Here is a 21,347-nt window from a genome sequence, read left to right on the forward strand (position 1 = left end):
TCCGTCCTTTTCGCCACCGCTGTCCCCCCCCCCCCCCGCCCCTCGCTAGCCTCGTCCCCTCGCTGTGCCCCCCCCCCACGTTAGCCTCATTTTCTTACTGTGCCCCCCCCCCCCCCCCGGTGGCCTTACCTCTTCGTTGTGCCCCACGCTGGCCACGTCTCCTAGCCGTCCCTTCCGCCAATCTCTTCCGCTGTACCTCCCGCTAGCCTGGTCTCCTCGCTGTGCCTCCCGCTAGCCTCGTCTCCTCGCCGGCCTCCCGCTAGCCTCGTCTCCTCGTTGTGCCCCACGCTGGCCACGTCTCCTAGCCGTCCCTTCCGCCAGTCTCGTCTTCTCGCTGTACCTCCCGCTAGCTTCTCCCCCTCGCTGTGCCTTCCGCTAGCCTCATCGCCTCGCTGTGCCCCACGCTGGCCACGTCTCCTAGCCGTCCCTCCCACTAGCCTCGTCTCCTCGCTGTGCCCCACGCTAGCCTCGTCCTCTCGTTGTGCCCCCCCCCCCCCCTCCCCGCTAGCCGCGTCTCCTAGCCGTCCCTTTCGTTAGTCTCGTCTCCTCGCTGTACCTCCCGCTAGCCTCGCCTCCTCGCTGTGCCCTCCGCTAGCCTCGTCTCCTCGCTGTGCCCTCCGCTAGCCTCGTCTCCTCGCTGTGCTCGACTCGACCGTCATCAAACTTAAGACTTCGTTGTTACCCTCACCCTAGTAGAACTCCCGTAAGATTTTGATGCGCGACACCCGGCAAGGACATCCGTGTGATCCCTACACATCTAAATACTGTTATGTTATTCCCACCCGTCGAAATACGATTGGGTGAACTTCACGCAGGCAAGTGTGTGTCAATCCTAAATGCCCGAGTGCACTCATGTGACCCCCACCCAAAGTGATGCCATCATGTGAGATTTTTGCTCCATTTTTCACTAGTGCCTAGGACCACTGTACAAAGTCATGTCCCTGGTGTAGTTTGACCTTCAGTGCTTTGTGCGCATTCGTCATATGTGAAATATTTACTCGACGTTTTTTCTTTGCAGCTCAGAATGAAGTATGATTGACCAAACCGACAAAAAAAATACACGGCCATAGGGAAGGTTGTCGATTCCAACATTACCTTCCTTTCTGACGCTCACTCCCGTTGATAGGCCATCTGTCCACTGCACTGCTGCCCACCAACGTCTGGGTGACACTGCGTTACATCACCTTCCTTTCCGACGCTCACCCCCGCTGGGAGACCATCTGTCCACTGCATTGCTGCCTACCAGCGCCTGGGTGACGCTGCTTTACATGCCACGGCTGCCGCTCATTTATCCGCACAAACGCCGGTGAATGTGCCCGCTGCCCTGCGCGTGGTGCAGCGGGAGCAAGGCGTCGTCGACTCACCCGTCAACGATGCACTTGGGTGGGTAGCGCGCGTCGAACGAGGACGCCTGCACGACGTTGCTGCCGGAGGCGCTGAGTCCCAGGTCGGTCATGGCGACGGCCGCTGGTAAACGAACGTGACCTTTCAACCGTAACCTGTCGGGGCGGTCAGCGGGTCACGGGCCGGGCGGCGTTAGTACGGCAAGGGCGTGATGCGCCGTCGTCGGTGGGGGAGACGCCAGCTTAGCCTCGCGTGCTGGCATGCGGCCTGGAATGCGGCGTGCTTGGAATGCGCAGACATTCTCACTGCAGGGGGCAGGCTTTCATCAAGGTCGGGGAGGCCAGACGGCGACAGTTGTGGCAGCGCCATCAAACTCTTCATCACGATCGGGGAGGCCAGATGTCGACAGCCGTGGGAGGGTCGTCAAACTCCTCTCTCATATACAAACACCCGCTACTCCGCCATGCGTGAGAATTCGAACTTGTGACGCACCATTGTCACGGTCTACAGCATGAATTAAGCTAAAATGGCAACGGAACCCCACCCGCAATTTTTGCAGAGCTCTGTCCGCGTTTACGTTCGTCGTTACGTGTTTGGGGCACGCTTGTCTGAGAATAGCCTACCGCATGCAATTCACATCTAGATGCAGCAGCCAAGTAGCGTCAATTATAGTTTTTGGCATACCTCGTGCGCATGGCGCAAAGTCAAAGGCGACACGACACCGCTCACCACCAGTTGATGACGCGGCTGCCGCTGCCTGCAACGGCAGCAACAGCGACGAGCCGTCATGTGGCGGGACCGGCAGCGTGGTCGGCAGACGCAGGTGGCTCACCCGGCCCAGCTCCTCCGTCTGCTGAGCACTTCAGTGGAGGCCGTTACCTGACGACTAGTCGCCCTCGGCACCGGAGCGCCCCGCGGCCGGTGTCTGCTGCTGCTGAGCCGTTACCTACCGACTGCTCGCCCTCGGCGCCGGAGCACTCCGCGGCCGGTGTCCGCTGCTGCTGAGCCGTTACCTACCGACTGCTCGCCCTCGGCGCCGGAGCACTCCGCGGCCGGTGTCCGCTGCTGCTGAGCCGTTACATACCGACTGCTCGCCCTCGGCGCCGGAGCACTCCGCGGCCGGTGTCTGCTGCTGCTGAGCCGTTACGTACTGACTGTTCGCCCTCGGCGCCGGAGCACTCCGCGGCCGGTGTCTGCTGCTGCTGAGCCGTTACGTACTGACTGCTCGCCCTCGGCGCCGGAGCACTCCGCGGCCGGTGTCTGCTGCTGCTGAGCCGTTACATACCGACTGCTCGCCCTCGGCGCCGGAGCACTCCGCGGCCGGTGTCCGCTGCTGCTGAGCCGTTACATACCGACTGCTCGCCCTCGGCGCCGGAGCACTCCGCGGCCGGTGTCTGCTGCTGCTGAGCCGTTACGTACTGACTGCTCGCCCTCGGCGCCGGAGCACTCCGCGGCCGGTGTCTGCTGCTGCTGAGCCGTCCGTCCGTCCGTGCGCGGCCAGCGCCGCTGGCGTGCGGCCTCGCTCCAGCGGCCAGCGGTGGCGTCGGCCGGCGCCCACCGGGCCGTCGATAACGGCGTAACGACGATAAACAGCAGCGGCATCGACCGGCGTGCACCTCCGGCCCGTGTCCGGTGCCCCTCCCCCCTGCCCCGGCCGCGGGCCAGGCCATTACCGGCCGCCAGGCGGCCTGGCGTGACGGCCGGCAGGCCCATCAAACGCCGCAGTGTGGGGCCAGCCAGTCACGCGGCTATCCCAGCTGTGCTCCACCTCCCGCCGTCACGCTTCGAGGTGCGAGCTTAGGGCACGTTCATTGCGTTCAATAGCGCTGAGGAGCACCCTGACTGGGCGTGCGTGCGTGCGTGCGAGTGTGTGGTGTGTGTGTGTGTGTGTGTGTGTGTGTGTGTGTGTGTGTGGTGTGGGTGTGGGTGTGGGTGTGGGTGTGGGTGTGGGTGTGGGTGTGGGTGTGGGTGTGGGTGTGGGTGTGTGTGTGTGTGTGTGTGTGGGTGTGTGTGTGTGTGTGTGTGTGTGGTGTGTGTGTGTGTGTGTGTGTGTGTGTGTGTGTGTGTGTGTGTGTGTGTGTGTGTGTGTGTGTGTGTGTGTGTGTGTGTGTGTGTGTGTGTGTGTGTGTGTGTGTGTGTGTGTGTGTGTGTGTGTGTGTGTGTGTGTGTGTGTGTGTGTGTGTGTGTGTGTGTGTGTGTGTGTGTGTGTGTGTGTGTGTAATTTTTAAGCATGTTAGGAATGACCCTCCACCGGGATTAATGTGCCCTTCTCGCAGGTGCAAACTCATCTACGTTACTTCCGTCATCCAGGTTTACCCATGGCATTTGCACCGACACCGACAGTTGCTCTTGACGTTAAAAGGAGTGTTCCACATTTGCATGGGGTTTTGCACGGAAACGACCATCTTAAGGAGCAGTCGGTGTAGTTCAGAGCCCTACCCTTCCGGAGACTCCAGTCTCTGAGCTACAGGCCGCGAAGACGTGCAGACTACTCCGGGGAGACTTTTTCAAGGTCAACCAGGCTCCCATGTCATAATAACGTTGTTCATTTTTTGTCGTTCCATTAGCCGTGCAGCGATCAAGGCCAACAAAAGTGTAGTTGTCGAGTCATCCATATCTGGCGTTGGTGACCACAATTGTCAGACATGACGGCTGCTAATTCGCTCTGAATCAATGCGCAAGGCGGCATGACGTATTTGGGAGCATAGGTACTGAGCAGGGAAACACTGTTGTCTAGGGTAGTATTTTCCAATTGAAGGTATACCAAAAGTTATAAGTGAGCTTATTTCATCCTATATGATGCTTGCTTCGATGTCTTCAAGTGTGAAGCATTCCAGCTGAAGCGATAGTAATGGCCTTGCTTCAAATAGAGAAACCAGGAGAATGGGGTGGTAAATGCATTGGTACTTTGGTGACATGCATCTATCGAAAAGAACAACAACAGTAAATTCAAAGTTGCCTAACCATCCTACTCAATTTTTCGAGTTTTTCAACCCTAAGCCACAGTTTTTACGTGCCACCAACACTCAGTGGATTAAACAAAGAGCAATTGCTAGCCATTACTACGATAAAGCGCATATCTAACTAAGAATTGAAATACGCGAAAAATACGTTTGCATGCAAACGATTTCAAGGTAAACAGGCATCACGCATCATTTAAACATGCAAACGATAGCAATTAGCAGGCATCGCGCTTCACGCGTCGGGCATCACATACACATGTGGACAATTTTAAGCTGGCACACATCACAAATAAAAGGACTTATCATATTCGCATAATCAGCCATGACGAGCCCTGTGCTTCAAAATCTGGTCGCCGACCTTTTATAAGAAAAATTCACTTATTTTCCTGTTTGGCATGGCCCTGTGCTCTGTATATGCCTTTTAGTTTTAAGAGAAGTATAGGGTCCATGCCTTCCCGGATTTCAGCCTGGATGTGTTTTGCCAAAAAGGCCACCGAATGGGGTATTTTCTGTTTTGTTTTCAGCGTCTCGCAGGTGCTCATTATATCTCAAAGGAGTAAGGTGCATGTATTTCCCGGCACAGACTATGTCCCTCCCTACGTTCATCACACAATTTACACTAAATTTCATAAAGCACTTCCTTGCGTGCAAACCCTCTGAACCTGAGGCTTGCATAAATGACATCTATTGCCCCCCCCCCCCTTCCCGGCACTTGTACTTCGATCTCGAAGCATATACGCGTGTGTGTGTGTGTGTGTGTGCGTGTGTCGTGTGTCCAACATCCAACGTCCGGGTATGTGCACACGATGACCCAAGAGCACGAAACAGTGATCTGGTGCTGGATAGCTCTGTGCGGCAAACCAGGTATACTCTGAAGCATCACTACCCATCGGGATCCATGTAGGTCGGGGTGGTGAATTAGAGGGCAGGGGCAGTTACCCAGCCCCCCTCTCCCCACCACCCACCACCCCCAGCTTCCAGCAACATTCGGCAGTTAGCCCTGTAAATGACTGAGCCTGAATGGCGGTGCAAAAATGGCGATAACAAAATGGCGTTAAATGGAATTAAACAAGATAAAAATCACGTCTACCCCTAAATCTCCACCGAAATTCCACCGCCTCTGATTAAGGGTGCATTATTTCTTACAGGCTGCACTACTACAATCAGAAACCTGTCTAATTTACTCCATCTGAAATACTCAGATGTTTCTATACGCCCTAAGTAGTGTGCATTTCTGAAGTGAATAGTGGAAAAACCGTTCCTTTCTCTTTTAAGTACTGGTTTGTGCTTTTTGTAGGAGCACTGAGTGTGGTATGGCTAACAGTTTTATTAGGCGACTTCTTCCCACGTTTTTCCCCATTGTTGTGGAAAAAGAAGACCTACCAGTCTACGCTTCCTATGGCTTAACATTGCCTCACGTTGATGTCCTCTCATTGTGTTGCTCAAATTAAATTCAAAGACTCGTCTTAAACAGCCCTGTTTTTTAACCTTCATAAAGTCTAACCGTGAATGAGATCAAGGCTAAATTATAGTCTTTTTAACCTAAACGCAAGAGAACCGTTTTAGGACGTCCTTTAAGTCCCCTCCCCACTCAAATCATTTTGTGACACCCAGCCTTTCCCAAAAAGAGCGCAGCTATAGATACATACATATATATATATATATATATATATATATATATATATATATATATATATTACATTCTGAACTGGCTGGACAGACCTTCTTCCAAAGTCCTAGTCGGAAACAGGTTCCACACATTTCAAATCATTTTATCTTTATATCCTTTTCAGTCTGGTTCCCTCGGGACATTCAGGTTGTTTGTACCATATTAACGAGCACAAATTTTGTAAGGACCCTATGATGTCATAACCTATATGAACCCCCTGTTGCACCACACCAGTCAATATTAGCTTTTGCGCTCATCTTGGTTGTCAAACGCCGCCGAGCGGGCAGAATTTCCGTCGTTGAATTTATGAATGGGAAAGTTTCTTTGGAGATGGGGCCCAAAAGTCTACATGTGGGCCCAAAAGTTATAAAAATGTGTTGTTTGGTTCCTAGTGCGAGACATGTTTTGATTCCGACAACGTACGGGTTTTCCAGTCGAACCTGCCGACATGGGAATCATGAGGCCTACGCAGTTGATACAACATGTTTGGTAGAATCAGCTCTTTTAACAAGCGCTAGGATTAGGGTCCAATCGACCCCCGAAATATTTTTCTAGAATGGTTTCCGAAAAAATCAATACATAGGTGTGCAAATGGCTACACATCCTACCTTATTTAAAAATGAAAACAGCTGAGTCGTCGCAAGAACGCAAGAGTCGTCACCAATGATGTCTGAATTGATAAGAACTGGAGCATCTCTTCCAAAATAGCGTAACCGCTGTTCAGCAAAATGCGGACATAGTTGCATGATGTGGTATACTGTGAGTGGCGCATCGCAGCGAAGGCAGTAACGCCGTTCTTCACCGCGCAGAAGACAGCCATGCGTCGCGTGCGTATGACCAATGCGTGTTCGGCAAAGGACTATTTCTTCCCGTCTCGCGTCGCGTGAGCTCGCCGGCCATAGGCCTATCTGCGGCTTAATGACTTTCAGCTTACTGCTTGCTGTGGCGTCCCATAGACGTTGCTATTTTCCTTTAATAAATGCCGTAATGGCAGGGTAAAAGTTTTTGGCCAGTAGGGGCAAAATGCGAGTGCAAGGTGCGCACGCTGCTCGTTTTACCGCCGCATCGCCGATGCACGCGCCCGCGTTTTGCCGCCGCATCGCATCACTCATCACCTGTGATGCCTACGTGGCTGAATATCCAACATAAGACGACAGTTTCGCCCGCGCGATCCAGCGCTGTCAGGCGAATCAAAATGTCCTGTATAACGGGACATGGCGAGTTAAAAGTTGACAAAGCCTATAAACTGCTGAAAGAGTCAGAGATGATCAGGTGTAAATTGTCTTCACCGATTTCGATGAAACAAAGGGCGTTATTTATGGCAACGAGCTCGGATGTATACACGGAGGCGTCTTTCTTGGCAAAGGAAACGACCGGGTGACTTGGCCGCTCAGAATCGCAGATCCTACTCCCGTCTCCGTTTTCGAGCCGTCTGTACATGTTGTTTGGAAGTCTATGTACAAGGCAATGTGCTCCAAGGCCCGTACCTTAAGGCCGGCTGGGGTCTCGCGCTGTTTACTGGTGCATGACAGCGAGACATCCACCTTGGGCTTCGTCAGTTCCCACGGGGTACCAAAGTGCAACGGAACCTTGTTAATTGAACTGAATGCAACACCACGCAAGTTAATGCTGCTGTTACGGAATAGCTCCTTCATTTGCACACCAAAAGGTATACCATCAAGCCTTCGGCCGTTTTGAAACATGTGTTCTATGCGTCGTGAACAAACAACTGCTCGGTGGGTCGGGTGGTTTGAAAATTGCGGCAACTTGGAAGCGTACCACATTCCCACCACTTTTCTCCTGAGAGACAACGGCAGTTCATTTGCTTCCACTGCAATACTAGATATTGGCGATGTTCTATATGCCCCGGTCACAATGCGTAATGTGGTGTGATGCACTGCGTCCGATAAACGTTTGGAAGAATGAGGCGCACGATCATGAATAAGACATCCGTAATCCAGCTTAGAACGTATAAGTGAGCGGTAGAGGAGCGAGAGTGTGCCCCGTGCGAGGTCCCAGACACACACTTAAGAAGTTTCAACGCTTTAAAGCATCCGTCACGCAGGAGTTTGAAATGCTGCCTTTGCGTCAGGCGATTGTCAAAGAACGTGTCCAGGAAACGGACACCCGATTCATTTGGAATTGTTTGCCCGTAGAGCCTTAGATTCATTGCCGGACACTGACGGCGACCTCTGCAGAAGTGTATGGCAACTGTTTTGGGTGTTGAGAAGCGGAGGCTGTTAAAAATGCTCCATTTTTCCAGGCTGCCCACGGCCAGCTGCCATCGGCACTCCAAAAGCGCAGATCTCGACAAAGAGTACCAAATGACAACATCACTCACGAAGAGATAACGACCGCCACAACGAGGGGGAGTCCCCGACATCATTGATCATGACCGCGAACAAGGCCACACTGAGAACACTGCCCTGGGCCACGCCATTCTCTTGCTGATACCTGTCAGAAAAATGTGCACCAACACAAATCCTGAAAAATCGATTAGACAAAAAACTTGTCAAGAGCGTGCCCATAGCACCTCGAACGCCGTAAGTAAAAAGCCTCTGCAAGATGTCAAATCGCCACGTCGTATCGTAAGCCTTTTCGACGTTAAAAAATACGACACCTATATGTCGTTTATCTCTGAAACTCGTCCGAATGTCTGTGTCTAATGTAATAAGATGGTCAAGTGTGCTGCAATTTTTCCTAAACCCACATTGAGCAGGCGAAAGACTTCGTAGCGTTCTAAAAACCATGACAAGCGAACGCTCACCATAAGTTTCATCAATTTACATACGCATGACGTCAATGATATTGGGCAACAGTCAGCAGGGTCGGCACCACTCTTGCTGGGCTTGAGTACGGAAATGATTTGTGATTCTCGCCAAGACTCCGGAAACTCTCCAGTCATCCACAGTACGTTGAAGGCTGCCAACAGGCCGTCATTCACTGGTGGGGAAGTTGCTTTAGCATATTATTGCGTATTAAATCCGGGCCCTCTGCCACATGACGCAGCGAGCTGATCGCGGACGTCAGCTAAGACGTTGTGAACGGCCGGTTGTACAGCGGCTGTTCCCCGTGCTGAAGTTTATCGGTGATGCCTCACAGAGAGTTTGGTATCGTGAGAACTGCGGAACAGCATTGCTGTTAGCGCAACGTTCGGACAGCGCGCGGGCGACCTCACTTGCAACCTTGAATGGGTGCAGAATATGGCACCCATTAATGTGCAGCATCGGGTGCGGTGTAGATGAGCGTTGCCCAGCGATACGCTTGATTCGCGCCCATACGTTGGATGCAGGTGTGTGGCAGTTCAGCTGACCGACATAGACTCGCCATGACGCACGTTTCGCTTCAAGAATGGTGCGTCTAGCAGCCGTTCACGCTCGTCGGAATTCGGTTAGATTTTTTGTCGTGCTTCGGCGATCGAACTTCCTAAAGGCCCTCTTACGCGTGCAGATGGCGTCCCGGCACTGCTGTGTCCACCATAACAGGAGGCTGGCAAGGATTGTTTGACTTTAGTGTAACAGATCTCTCTGCAAACCGCAAAATCAACGAAGTCAAAAACCCGGCCGGCTGAGGTTGACCCACGGCTTTCGTTGACATAAAATACTCGGTCCGCAAACGAAACTCAGTCCAGTCAGCTCCTTTAAAATTCCACCGCTGTGGTCTACAACCTGGTGCCTAATCCTTATGGGGAAGTGATTGCTTCCCAGCGGATCGTCTGACACCGACCAGCTGAAATGGTTGATAAGTTGTGGGCTTGAAAGGCTGAGGTCGATCGCTAATCTCCGTCCAGATGGGAGTGCTAAATGAGTTCGAGCCGCGTGTTTAAAAGACAAAGCGACTCTTCGTGTATGAAGGCTTCACAGCGCTTCCCGCGAGTGTTCGTCTAGACACGCTGATGCCCACCACGCTGAGCGTCCCCACGCTGAGTGGTGGACATAAAAGTCACCTAATATTAGGACGGGCAATGGAAGCCCTTTGGCTTGCTGTATGGGGTAGATTCTGGTGCTCATTTCGAATGTATTGATAATAGGAACCGCATTATACACCTTCCATGGGCTTCTTAAAGGTCAGAATAGGTTACCGGCCTAAAATGGCTGACGTCAACATTTGTTTTTGGGAACATACTACCTAGCGTACTCTTTGTCGCTCATTCAAATGCAAAGCTCAAAGCAGTCTTGTATGATTTTGGTCATCATGACCTTCAAAAGGTCGAGCAAGATCACTTACCTTGAATGAGCGTGTGATCTTTTGCTTAGAACGGTTACCTAGGTTTAAGGAGCCCTTTGGAGACCAGCCTGGAATTTGACCTTTTCACCTCATTGGACCCGAAGGTCATAACCTAGGAAGCTCAAACTTTCACCTAAGTGATTTCACGTAGATGTCTACGTACACGATGAATTTTGTGTTTCTAGCTCTCTTACTTCCTGAGATCCTAGGGGGTCAAATTGACTCTTTCTTTTGACTCTTTCAATTGATCTCACCGAAGCGAAGGGTATCCAACCGGCCACCCGGGCGCGTTTTGAAAGAAGTTTAGCTGAACTGCATTGTTACGGAGGTTGGGACCACTGAACCCCCCTCCCCTCCCCCTCCCTCCGCTTGGATTTCCTGTAAGCAGGTAAGTATCCAGTGTTCACCTTGAGTCATGTCTACAGCTCTCTAAAAGGAATACAGCGTTTCACCGACACCGAAGAAAGCATCAGATAAAATGAAATAAGGAGCTCGCTAATAACTTTGGTATAGTTTTGATTGAAAAAGACGGCAAGGAAATAGTAGAACGAAGATCTATTTGAAATATATTGAAGCAAGCGTCAGGTATAATGACATAAGCCCACTTCAAACTATTCATATGCTTTTGATAGAAAAGGGCTGCTGAAACCAGCATAATTTCTTTGCTTAGCAAATATGCTCGTCGTTACGTTATTTTGCATTGCGCCATTGTACATTGTACAACTTTAATTGAGAGCCAATGGACATCCGTTACATTTGAAAGTCGTGCCCACGAACGCCACGTATGAACAAGTCGACAGTTATATTTGTATTGATCTGGATCGACGCATGGATAATTGAATGACAGCATTTGAATGGCGTCATTATGACGTCGTGGATGCCTGGGTGATCTTGAAATGGTCTCACGAAATAGTCCGCGCGTCTTACGGTCTTAGCAACTCATGAAACGTGCTCTCAAAGCACCTGCTCCGTCTACGAACTACTCGTACAACGCACAAAGTGGCGACCTGAAACAAGACGACGCAGTTTTTGCGCGCGGAACTTACCCGTGAGCTACGGGTAGGCTTAAGATAGCGCGGGTAAAAGATCGAGTAACTATGGGTGATGGCGACAAACTTATCGTTGCCTTCTTTCGTCCACATGTGTTACTTTGGACACAGGATACTCTTCCGAGAGGAGACAACCAAAAACGTACTCGCGGTCCTGGAGTAAAGCGGTGGTGAAACGGTTTCACTGAGAGAAGCATCTTCCTCTTTTAAAATCGACATGCCTGAGGACCAGATGAAATTTTACTCCCGGAAAGATGCATTAGCATTATTGAATTACCGTGACTGAGTCGTTAACTATGACAAAAACCCTTCGCGGGCGAGTAAGAAGTGTATTACCCAGCAGCGATGATTGAATTTGTGAACGTAAGAATATTGCTACTTCCGGTGTACTATCAATCAGCTATTTCCGTGGCTCAACACAGGCAGCACTTGGCCATGGAAAACGACAACTTTTTCTTCTAAACCTTTCTAGTGTGGGACCGACAAAGTTCGCCGTTTGTTAGCCCTTGTTGACACAGGGCGCTGAATCATGACATAGAGACAAACATATCTCCCACGTTTTGTGGCACTAAGGGGCATGGTGATGCACTGCTTTGCTACTCTCCGCAAGCGCAACTGGTGAACTCCTGTCCCAGAAACCAGAGCCGTTCAGCAGTGCCTCCTGCAACTCATGCATTCTGATCGGCGTTGCTAGCAGCAGCGGTTACTGGCACTTACGCGAACGTGCCGGCACCCTCCTAAAGACCGACCAAATAAATCGTACATCGAAATGATTAAATACCACGTAGCTGACGCATGAGGAGCTAGTGTAGTTCATTATATTAGACAAGGCAAAAGCACCATGAACACACTGACTCGGTTTCTGATGCAGTTGTAACTGAATCTGTATTCGTTCCAGAGACCCCTTTCTTGAAACGCCCAATGTCCTTTAAACGTTTCATAGAATTCCTAAAAATGGTGCAACAAGGTTAGGCATGCAGCGTAACAAGCCGTCTAGAGAAGTATTCGAGAAATTCGGGCGTTTTAAACAGTAACCAAAATTGGCAACCAGATAGCACAATAGCGGCAATTTTGTGAAAGTTGCATTTTGCACCGGCTTTTCGTGAAAGCCTTGCCTTTGCCTGACATACTGGACAACGCTGTACACCTATGACATATCCATTTTGAATTCTATGAGCATTTGCTGAGGGGACTGAAAGCACGCGTGCAGAAGAACCAGGCTATATGAAAAGACAGAACAGAGCCTTTGGTGCTAGAGTAACCTAGAGCTTGCCCATAGATACACCTGTTCGCCGTACATTACATGATAAGATGTTATTTGCCACCGGAGGCAGGGATGTCCCGTGCGGTTTGAGGAAGATGGCTGGTGAATCAGGTAGGGTCAAGTGAGGTAATTTGAGCACGCTTGTAAGTTGATGCACCCCCGTATCTCCCTTCCAAAGACTCCATGATTTCCGAGCGGCTGCCTGATGGCACGTTTGAGAAGCTCGGCCTTTCTTGTTTTGACGCGAACGTTGGCGGGCTGGTGATAATTGCAACCTGAGCGTTAAAATGTTTTTAACTCATCTGAGTCAATATTTCCAATACTGTATCATGTTTTCCGTTGTCTTTAATATCGAACATATCCTCTTTTTAATAGAAGTTTAATGACTCACGTGTATTTGGCCACGTCTGATTCTGAAATGTCATAGATTTCGCGCGGCTGTTTCATCTGTTGTGTCATTGCGGGGCAACTTGTTCCAGCACGAATATGGGTAAGATGATCACTGCCTGAACTTGACCCACTGCGGGTGCGGCACGCTAGAGGCTATGTGTCTGGCTCGTGCCAGCGCCTTCAGTAACCACACGGTGGAAACATGTCTTGATAACTTGGAGAGGGTGTTTGAAAAGCACCCATTCTCACCTGCCGACCTCTACAAAGTTGATGAGACGGGCGTAACAACGGAACAGACACTGAAAGGAGTGCTGGCGAAAGAGGGATTAAGGTAGGCGGGCTCCATCGCTTCCGCAGAAGTGAAGAGTCATGCTCGCTGGTTTGTGCAGCCAGTAACGTCAGAAATTCTGTCCCATTCCTCATCAATCCTGGAGTGAACTCAAGGATCACTTTCGAGGGCACCTACAGGCACTGCAAGATGTGTAAAGAAGGGGGAGGGGTGTGTAAACGAGGATATATTCCTCGAGTACATCACCCAATTTCAAAGACCCATCCGGTGTTCGGCCGAGCAACCAGTTTTTTCATTCTGGACAACCACGCCGCCCACGCCTCACTTCGGACAAGTGAGTTGGCTCTCGCCAAAGGGATCACGATTCTCACGCTTACGACGCACACTTCTCACCACACTTGTCCTTTGGACATAGCGGTTTTGCGCGTGCTGAAGACTTGATACTACAAGAGGATGATGGACTTGATGCGGAAAAATGTGGACAAGACGGCGACAATCTACGACGTCCCACAGTTCATAGATATCGCGTACACAAAAGCTTTCATCGGGTCCAACATTCAGCATGCGTTCAAAGCAACTAGAATCTTCCTCTTCAACAGAAGAGGAGTCTCGCCAGAGCATCCGATACTCTGGCGAGACTTCTCTGTTGAAGAGGAAGATTCTAGGTCTAGGCTCTAGGCTCTAGGAGGTCACATCTGCTAGAGAGAAAGGGTCTTTCTCTCTAGCAGATGTGACCGACGGGCTGCTACAAGACACCTTCGTCGCCGGTGGGAGTGGCGCGCCGCTGGGAGCGGCGCCACAGGCGAGTGACCAGGTGGCGCGAGACCAGGCGGTTGGGTCGGATGGAACCGTGCTGGCCGCACCAGTCCCCTGTGACGTATTGGAAGCCATATTGCCCGTACCAAGAGCTTCACCTTGAACGAGTGGAACAGCCAATCGTAAGCGAGAAAGATCGATGTCCTGACATGGACTCCCGAAAAGAAGGGACACCAGCAAGAACAGCAGAGAAAGAGGAGCAAACCGCTACGTGGGAAAGCAAAGCGACAAATTGGAAAAGCGAAACAGAATTGGACGAAAAAGAAAATGAAGATGCCTGTTCGACGATGATAGTGATGAAGATAGAAAGGCGCCATCACACGTCATTGTGCAAAAGCTAAGAACATCTGTGCATTATCACAGATGTCCAACACAGCTCAACTTGCCCCACTACGTGGAGCATATTACCCCATCCATGGGCCAAATGTGTAATCGGACGTCGCCATGAAAGCTGAGAAATGATTACATTACATATAAACCTACATGTACCACTGCTACACTAATAAGTGGGCAACCCCCCCCCCCCCCGTGAGGCACTACCTTTCCATGATGGGGGGGGGGGGGATTGCGTGCCCCAATGATCCTGCGAGCGGTTGAGGAGGCTTGCAAAGCGCCCCTTCCGGCCAAAGAAGAGGGGCCAGACAAAACGTGCCTCCCGCAAGGGCTCTGACTCGTTCAGAGTAGGGATTAGCAACCCCTCGGCCCCAGCTTTTCAGTCTTATCTGAGCCTCGCCGTACCCCGTTGGATCCGCAGGCAGCGATGAAGGGATCCTGGTCACTGAGGGAGTTGCCCTGCGGGTCAGTCGGGGCAGCTTACCAACACGTGGCTTTGGCCCGAATTTGTGATCCTGCGGATGCCTCGTGAAGTCTCCACGCGAGGAAACCGGCTGGTCAGGCGTCGTGTTTTCGTGACACTGGCTTGGAGGCAAGCAGGTCATGTGACGGGTGTTGAGGGGGGAGCTGCCGGGTGCAATGTCTGCCTCCTGATACCACTAAGGGACCGTACCTCGGTTTGTTACTAGGGTGCCTGGTTAGCCCCTGCGAACCGAGGTACTGGCGCCCGCAGACTCGTGCGCGGTGGTTCTCGCAGCAACTCTTTTGGCACACTGGTCTGCGTATAGCGTGCTGGTAGCCCTGGCGACTCCTCTCTTGGAAGTGGACTGTCCCGTGTTGGGCTCCGTGGTGGGCGGGGAATCAGCGCGTCGAATATAAACACAAACCTATGGACACTTTATCATCGACCAACCCCCCAAACCCCGACCGTCGTCCACTACCCCAGTTTCTGGTCGTAAGATCCGCCAAAGTAGATGACCAAGGAAGGACAGTACCGCTCCGACTAAACCCATTTCAGCGCCAACAAGCAATTTCAAAGATCGGGACGCCCATGGATGTCTTTCCTTATACGGACGGAGGCATAGAAGTGCATCTAACAGACGAACGCGAGATCCAGCGCATGCTTAAAACGACCACACTTATCTACAAAGTACGAGGACAGGGAGAGGTTAGGGTGCCCGTATCGGTGCACCCTCACCCCTCTAAGAACTACTTCAAGGGTGTCACTACTTGCCGGGACCTTCGTGGTGTGAGTGATGAGGATGTTGCTGAGGGCTTGTGCGAGGAAGGGGTGACGGCAGTGAGACGTATCAAGAGGAGAGAGAGAGGGGAGCTGACCGATACTGATTCAATTATTCTGACGTTTTGCTCTGCGAGAGTGCCAGATAGGGTCCGCGTGGGATATCAGTCGGTTCCTGTTAGGGTCTATGTACCCGATCCAGTCCGATGCTATCGATGCCAGACGTATGGTCACTTCACGGACAAGTGATGGAAAGAAGTTAGATGAGGAAGGTGTGCGGAAATAGGTCACCAACACTCTGAGTGTAAATCAGAAACCGTGAAATGCGTCAACTGTGGTCAGGGTCACGTGGCGTCATATCGCAGCAGCATAAGAAATTTAGCCCAAGTAACACCCGCAGCCAACGAGGTACTGAAACTGAGTGGACTTGATGATTTCAAAGGCATGACTGCAGGCGAGTTTGTACAACTGATACTAAGCACACTTGTATCAACTGCCTCTGCCGTTCCGTCGTACCGGAAGTCGGATCCTCCGGAAAGGAATCCACCTGCGGCATTGGCCGCCGCCAGAGAAGCCCAGCCAGGAACCCAGGAGGTTCCAGGGGGTTCCAGGGGGTTCCAGCCATGGGGCTGGAACCCCCTGGTGGAGCTGCCAGGGAGCCCGGGGCTGGGTTGCGACCCGGGAAAGAGGGATGGACCACGGTCCAGCGAGGTCGTGGACTTCGCCCCCCATCATCGCACCCCGGCCCAGCCCGTGCTGAAGACACGCCCTCCCGGGCTCCATCTCCCCCTCCATCCATACCAGCTACGACGGGATCTGTCGTCGCTGGCACAGGGGCGCTACGAGAGCCGACCCCGTCTGGCTCCCCAGCTAGTGGCCCTGCCGGAAGCGCTGGTCCGCCCGGCTCACGGGAACCGGATAAGGTTCGGCATCCCCAGTCGTCGCTCCCTCCCGGAGCCGCCCTTCTGAAACTGTTGTTCGTCCGGGTTCTCTGGACCTTGGCCCTGCAGGGCGCCCCGCCAGGTCGGCGTCTGCACAGCGGACGGGAGGGTGGCTCCCGTGGGTGGCACAGAGGGTGGCTCCCGCTGTCGACTCCGCCCCACTCACCGGGAGGGTCAATGGGTCCGCCTCCCATTCCTCCACCAGGAGACGGGGTTTCGGGTCGGCCTACCCTGCAGTCCCAGGTGGCGGGTCGTGCAACAAAGCGTGCCCCTCCTTGGCCGACGTCGCCTACAGAGGGTGGAAGTCCCAAAGCTCGGCCAAGGGTCCGGCTTACCTCCACTGAAGAAGAGCGTCGCCAGGGAGATTTGTTTAGTGCAAAATCCTAGGTGAATGCTTATAGCAGATGTAAGCTGTACCGATGGATCTTAACCGCACACCCCACATACAAGCATGCCACTGACGTTTTTGCAATGGAACATACGTGGCTTAAGGGCCAACATGTCGGACCTACACACACTCTTATCTGATCGTAACCGGGTTGTGGCATGCTTACAAGAAACAAAGGTATCTGATGACACTCACATTAACATCAAATGTTACAGCATCTTTCGGAAAGACGTGAGAACTGACACGATCGCCCATGGTGGGGTGGCGGTTTTAGTTCATCACAGTATACCGTGTTCTCCTGTAAGTCTTAACACTGGCCTTCAAGCTGTTGCTACTGTCGTCGACCTTGGGTCGCTGAGGCTGACTGTCTGTTCTATCTACCTCCCTCCTGCTGAGGAAGTATCGGATTCGCACTACAGTCCATCTTCGATCAGCTTCCATCGCCGTTCTTGTTGCTAGGTGACTTCAACTCCCATAGCCCCTCGTGGGGCTGCAGTCACACAAGCCGCCGAGGCCGACATCTTGAGCGTTTGCTGAATACAAATGATTTTTGTTTTGTTAACACCGGCCGGCATATCCATATATCTCTGCCGTCCAGCACTACTTCAGCGATAGATCTTTCTGTCTGCTCCTCGTCCCTTTTCTTTCGGTTGCCTTGGTTCGTTGAGAGCACTGCATGTGGGAGTGACCATTTTCCAATATGGCTTGGGATGAATGCTGGGCACCCAGGCAGGAGGCCTTCCTGCTGGAACCTTTGACGTGCTAACTGGCAAAGGTTTACTGAAGAGTGTCATATTAGAGTGCAGCCGACCGAGGACGACAATGCAACGTCTCTTACATAACAAGTGACATCGACAATTGTTGACACTGCAAGGTCTTGCATTCCTCTGACATCACCTGAGCCGCGCAGGATCCCTGTTCCCTGGTGGTCAGAGGACTGCAAGGCGGCAATTCTTAAGCGGAAGCGGGCGTTCATGGTTTTTAAGCATTCTGCAACGACCAACAACCTCATCGCTTTTAAAAGGGCTAGAGCATTTGCGAAACGCACAATACGCGAGGCAAAGCGTACATCATGGGGGGAATATGTAAATGGTTTAAATCGTCACACCCCACTGAGTGCAGTGTGGCAGCGAGTTAGTCGCATTTCCGTTAGGAGCGTCTCCACTGCAGTTCCGGTGTTGAAAGTGGCGGGAATCACGATATTGAACACACAGAAAGTTTCCAACAAAATAGGTCTCGCATTTGCAGAAAGGTGCCAACATGGAACAGACGACCCACGCTTTATTCGTTACAAGGAACAAAGTGAGAAGACGGCAATCAATCTTAGAATTCCTGACTCAGAGATTTATGGGTACAACCAACCATTCACTGTCATGGAGCTCTGTACTGCTCTTAAGAGAGCTAAGAGTGTGTCGCCTGGATTGGATAAGTCCACAATAATATGCTGAATCACCTAAAGAAGGAGTCCCTCCATGCCTTACTCTCACTTTTCAACTACATATGGTTGCAAGATGACTTCCCGGAGTCGTGGCGGGAGGCCACTATAGTCCCGATACAGAAGCCCGAAAAGGATGGTTCCGACCCACTGCACTGCCGCCCAATTTCGCTGACTTCATCCCTATGCAAAGTGCTAGAGAGGATGGTGAATGATCGTCTCATGTGGTACCTTGGAACTCACGACTGTCTTTCCAAAGTGCAATGCTTGTTTCGGAAGAACCGATGCACTGTTGACCACTTAACGGTCTTAGACACAGCTATACGACATTCTTTTAAACAAAGACGTCACACGATAGCAGTCTTCTTTGACATTGAGCGGGCTTTTGATACCACCTGGCGCTATGACATTCTAAGCAAAGTACACAAGTGTGAACTCCGAGGTCACATGGCACTCTTCATTGAAAACTTTTTACGTCGTCAGTTCTTCCGCGTCCGAGTGGGTGGCATGCTATCTGATCGCTGTGAACAAGAGAACGGTGTTCCTCAAGGGCGCGTCCTTAGCGTAACCCTGTTTGCGCTGATGATCGATGATATCGCCGACTGTTTGCCACCTACCATTAGTCGGCCTACTGTTTGTGGACGAATTTGCCATCTGGTGTGCAGCATCCACAACGGCGTCTGCTGAGAGTCAGCTTCAGCTACGCCTGATTCGACAAACTGAGTGGAGCCCAAAGAATGGCTTCAAATTTTCGACCACCAAGACTAAGTGTATGCACTTCTGCCCACGGATTAGAGGCTGTAGAGACCCAGAGTTGCGACTGTATAGTGCCGCTATGCCAGTTTGTAACGACATTTGTTTCCTGGGCCTCACATTTGACCGTCGTCTCACGTTTAAGCAACACTTTGAGATGGTTAAGACTAAGTTTCTCAAGCGCATGAACCTCATGAAAGTAATGTGTCGTATGACCTTTGGGGCCGACGGGAGCACCCTGTTGAACTTGTATAGGGCCTTAATTCGATCAGTCATCGATTATGCTAGCCCTGTTTACGATAGTGCTCCTACATCTTCAAAGCATGTTTTGGACACAATCCACCATGCATCTGTTCGTATAGCCACTGGAGCGTTTCGTACGACCCGAACAAGAAACTTGCTGGTGGAAGCGACCGCCCTTGCGTCTTAGGAGACGACTTACTCTGAATCACGCTATAAAGGTTTCACAATTTCCGGATCACCCAGCCTTTAATTTCATCTTCTCTCAGACGTTAATCCGTTCTTTCTTGAGGGGGCGGCCCATGTCAGCGCGGCCGATGTGCCTGCGCGTCCGGGACTAGTTGGACGAGGCAGATATTACGCTGGATGACGTTGCCTCGCACACTCTTCGGGACCCAGCTCCGTGGAGACGTCTGAGTCTTAAGTATTACTTGGAACTTTGTTAGCATCTGAAAAATGGCGCTTCACCACGAGAGTTTCTCACGTATTCGTTGGAACAGATCTCACAATACGCGAACTCATTACAAATATTGACCGATGGGTCCAAGGGCTCAACAGGAACGGGTTGCGCATTTGTTTGCGGTGACCACACCGTAGGTCTATGCCTCCCGCAGCACCTGCCAGTTTTTTTCCTCAGAACTGTTTGCTATTTTAGCAGCGCTTCAGTACGTTGCTTGTCGTCCTGAAAGGGATGTAGTCATTTTGACAGACTCGCGTAGTGCACTTTTATCATTAGACCCGACGGCGATGTCGCGTGACCACTCATTTTTGACGCGCTCAATCTGGGAGGAACTGGAATGGCTGGACAACACTTCCTGCCGTATCACATTTATGTGGATCCCCAGCCACATAGGAAAAATGGGAAATGAAAAAGCCGACGCCGCAGCGAAAGCTGCGGCGTGTGAGAGAAACCCAATGCCAATTTATGTACCCGCTCGAGACCTGAAATCAGTCATTTCCAAATACGTCCACAATACGTGGCAACACATGTTCGACCAACATCTTCACGCTTTCAGGGAAATCAAGCCCCAACTGGGTGATTGGGAATCCTCCCATCGCCGAAGCCGCTTCCAGGAAGGTCGCCCTTTGTAGGCTTCGGTTGGGTCATACATATGCAACACACTCGTTTAACTTGACGCGTAGGGATGTGCCACGGTGTGGTAGATGCGGGGACCGGTTGTGTGTAGAACATGTCCTCGCCTCATGCCGGCGCCTTGAGATGGAGAGGCGACGATTTTTCCCTCCAGCGTCCCTTCATCGGTTACTCGGTCGAGACCCATGTGGTGAACTTGGAGATATACTCGCATTTTTAGCACACATTGACTTTGACCTTATTTTCACTCGCCCCTCTGTGTAAGTGCGCCAGTGATACTACCTGTTATTAGGTTGACGACATACTTATCGCGTCGTCGCAGAGGTAGATAACTGTCATCGAGTGGGCCCAAAATGGCCCTGATGCCGACGCGCCCTTAAAAACCAAATCACCACCACGAAGTGGGCAAAAGATAAACAATTCACCCTGTGCAGTCAAGAGCTCAAGCTTTTTAATCATAATATCATGATTCATCAAAGTACAAACAAATTTTACACTAATTTACCCTTAATCGGCATGCATGTTTAAAGTGGTACACAAGTATGCTAAAGGCAAATTAAGTGTGAAAGGTGCAGGGTCATTTGATATCTCTGCTCCGTCGCCCCATCTTAAAAAGTGAGAGATCCATAGCCCCTTAGCCCCCCCCCCCCCCCCCCCCTGTTCTTACGCCTATGCCGTGATGGATGCATGAAACAGTAACGGTTCAGTATGAAGGGACTTGGCTTTAGAACAACTCCACTATGTTAAAATGATGATTCAGCCACGAGCACTTGTTCGTGGCTGTAAAATATTGGTGTGATGTGGACAATAAAGACTTCGGTGAAAGGACCTTTCATAGCTGTTTGATAGGCGGAGTCGCAAAACTCTTCAATTCATTGCAGGCTTCGTGGGCAGGCAGGCCAAACGAAATTCA

General features: G+C 51.4%; 1 protein-coding gene across 1 annotated transcript; it reads right to left on the bottom strand.

The window, feature by feature from the left end:
- Positions 1-1,364: 1,364 nt before the first annotated feature.
- Positions 1,365-2,796, bottom strand: LOC119099185 (intraflagellar transport protein 25 homolog; the record flags this gene model as incomplete). The annotated part of the gene is given in 2 exon segments (XM_037222292.1): positions 1,365-1,499; positions 2,764-2,796. A coding segment is annotated over 1 exon segment (92 nt), but the record flags the coding sequence as incomplete, so codon positions are not given.
- Positions 2,797-21,347: the final 18,551 nt, after the last annotated feature.

This window comes from Pollicipes pollicipes, unplaced genomic scaffold (assembly GCF_011947565.3).
Source record: "Pollicipes pollicipes isolate AB1234 unplaced genomic scaffold, Ppol_2.1 Scaffold_4740;HRSCAF=5597_pilon_pilon_pilon, whole genome shotgun sequence".
In the NCBI taxonomy this organism is placed as follows: Eukaryota; Metazoa; Arthropoda; class Thecostraca; order Pollicipedomorpha; family Pollicipedidae; genus Pollicipes; species Pollicipes pollicipes.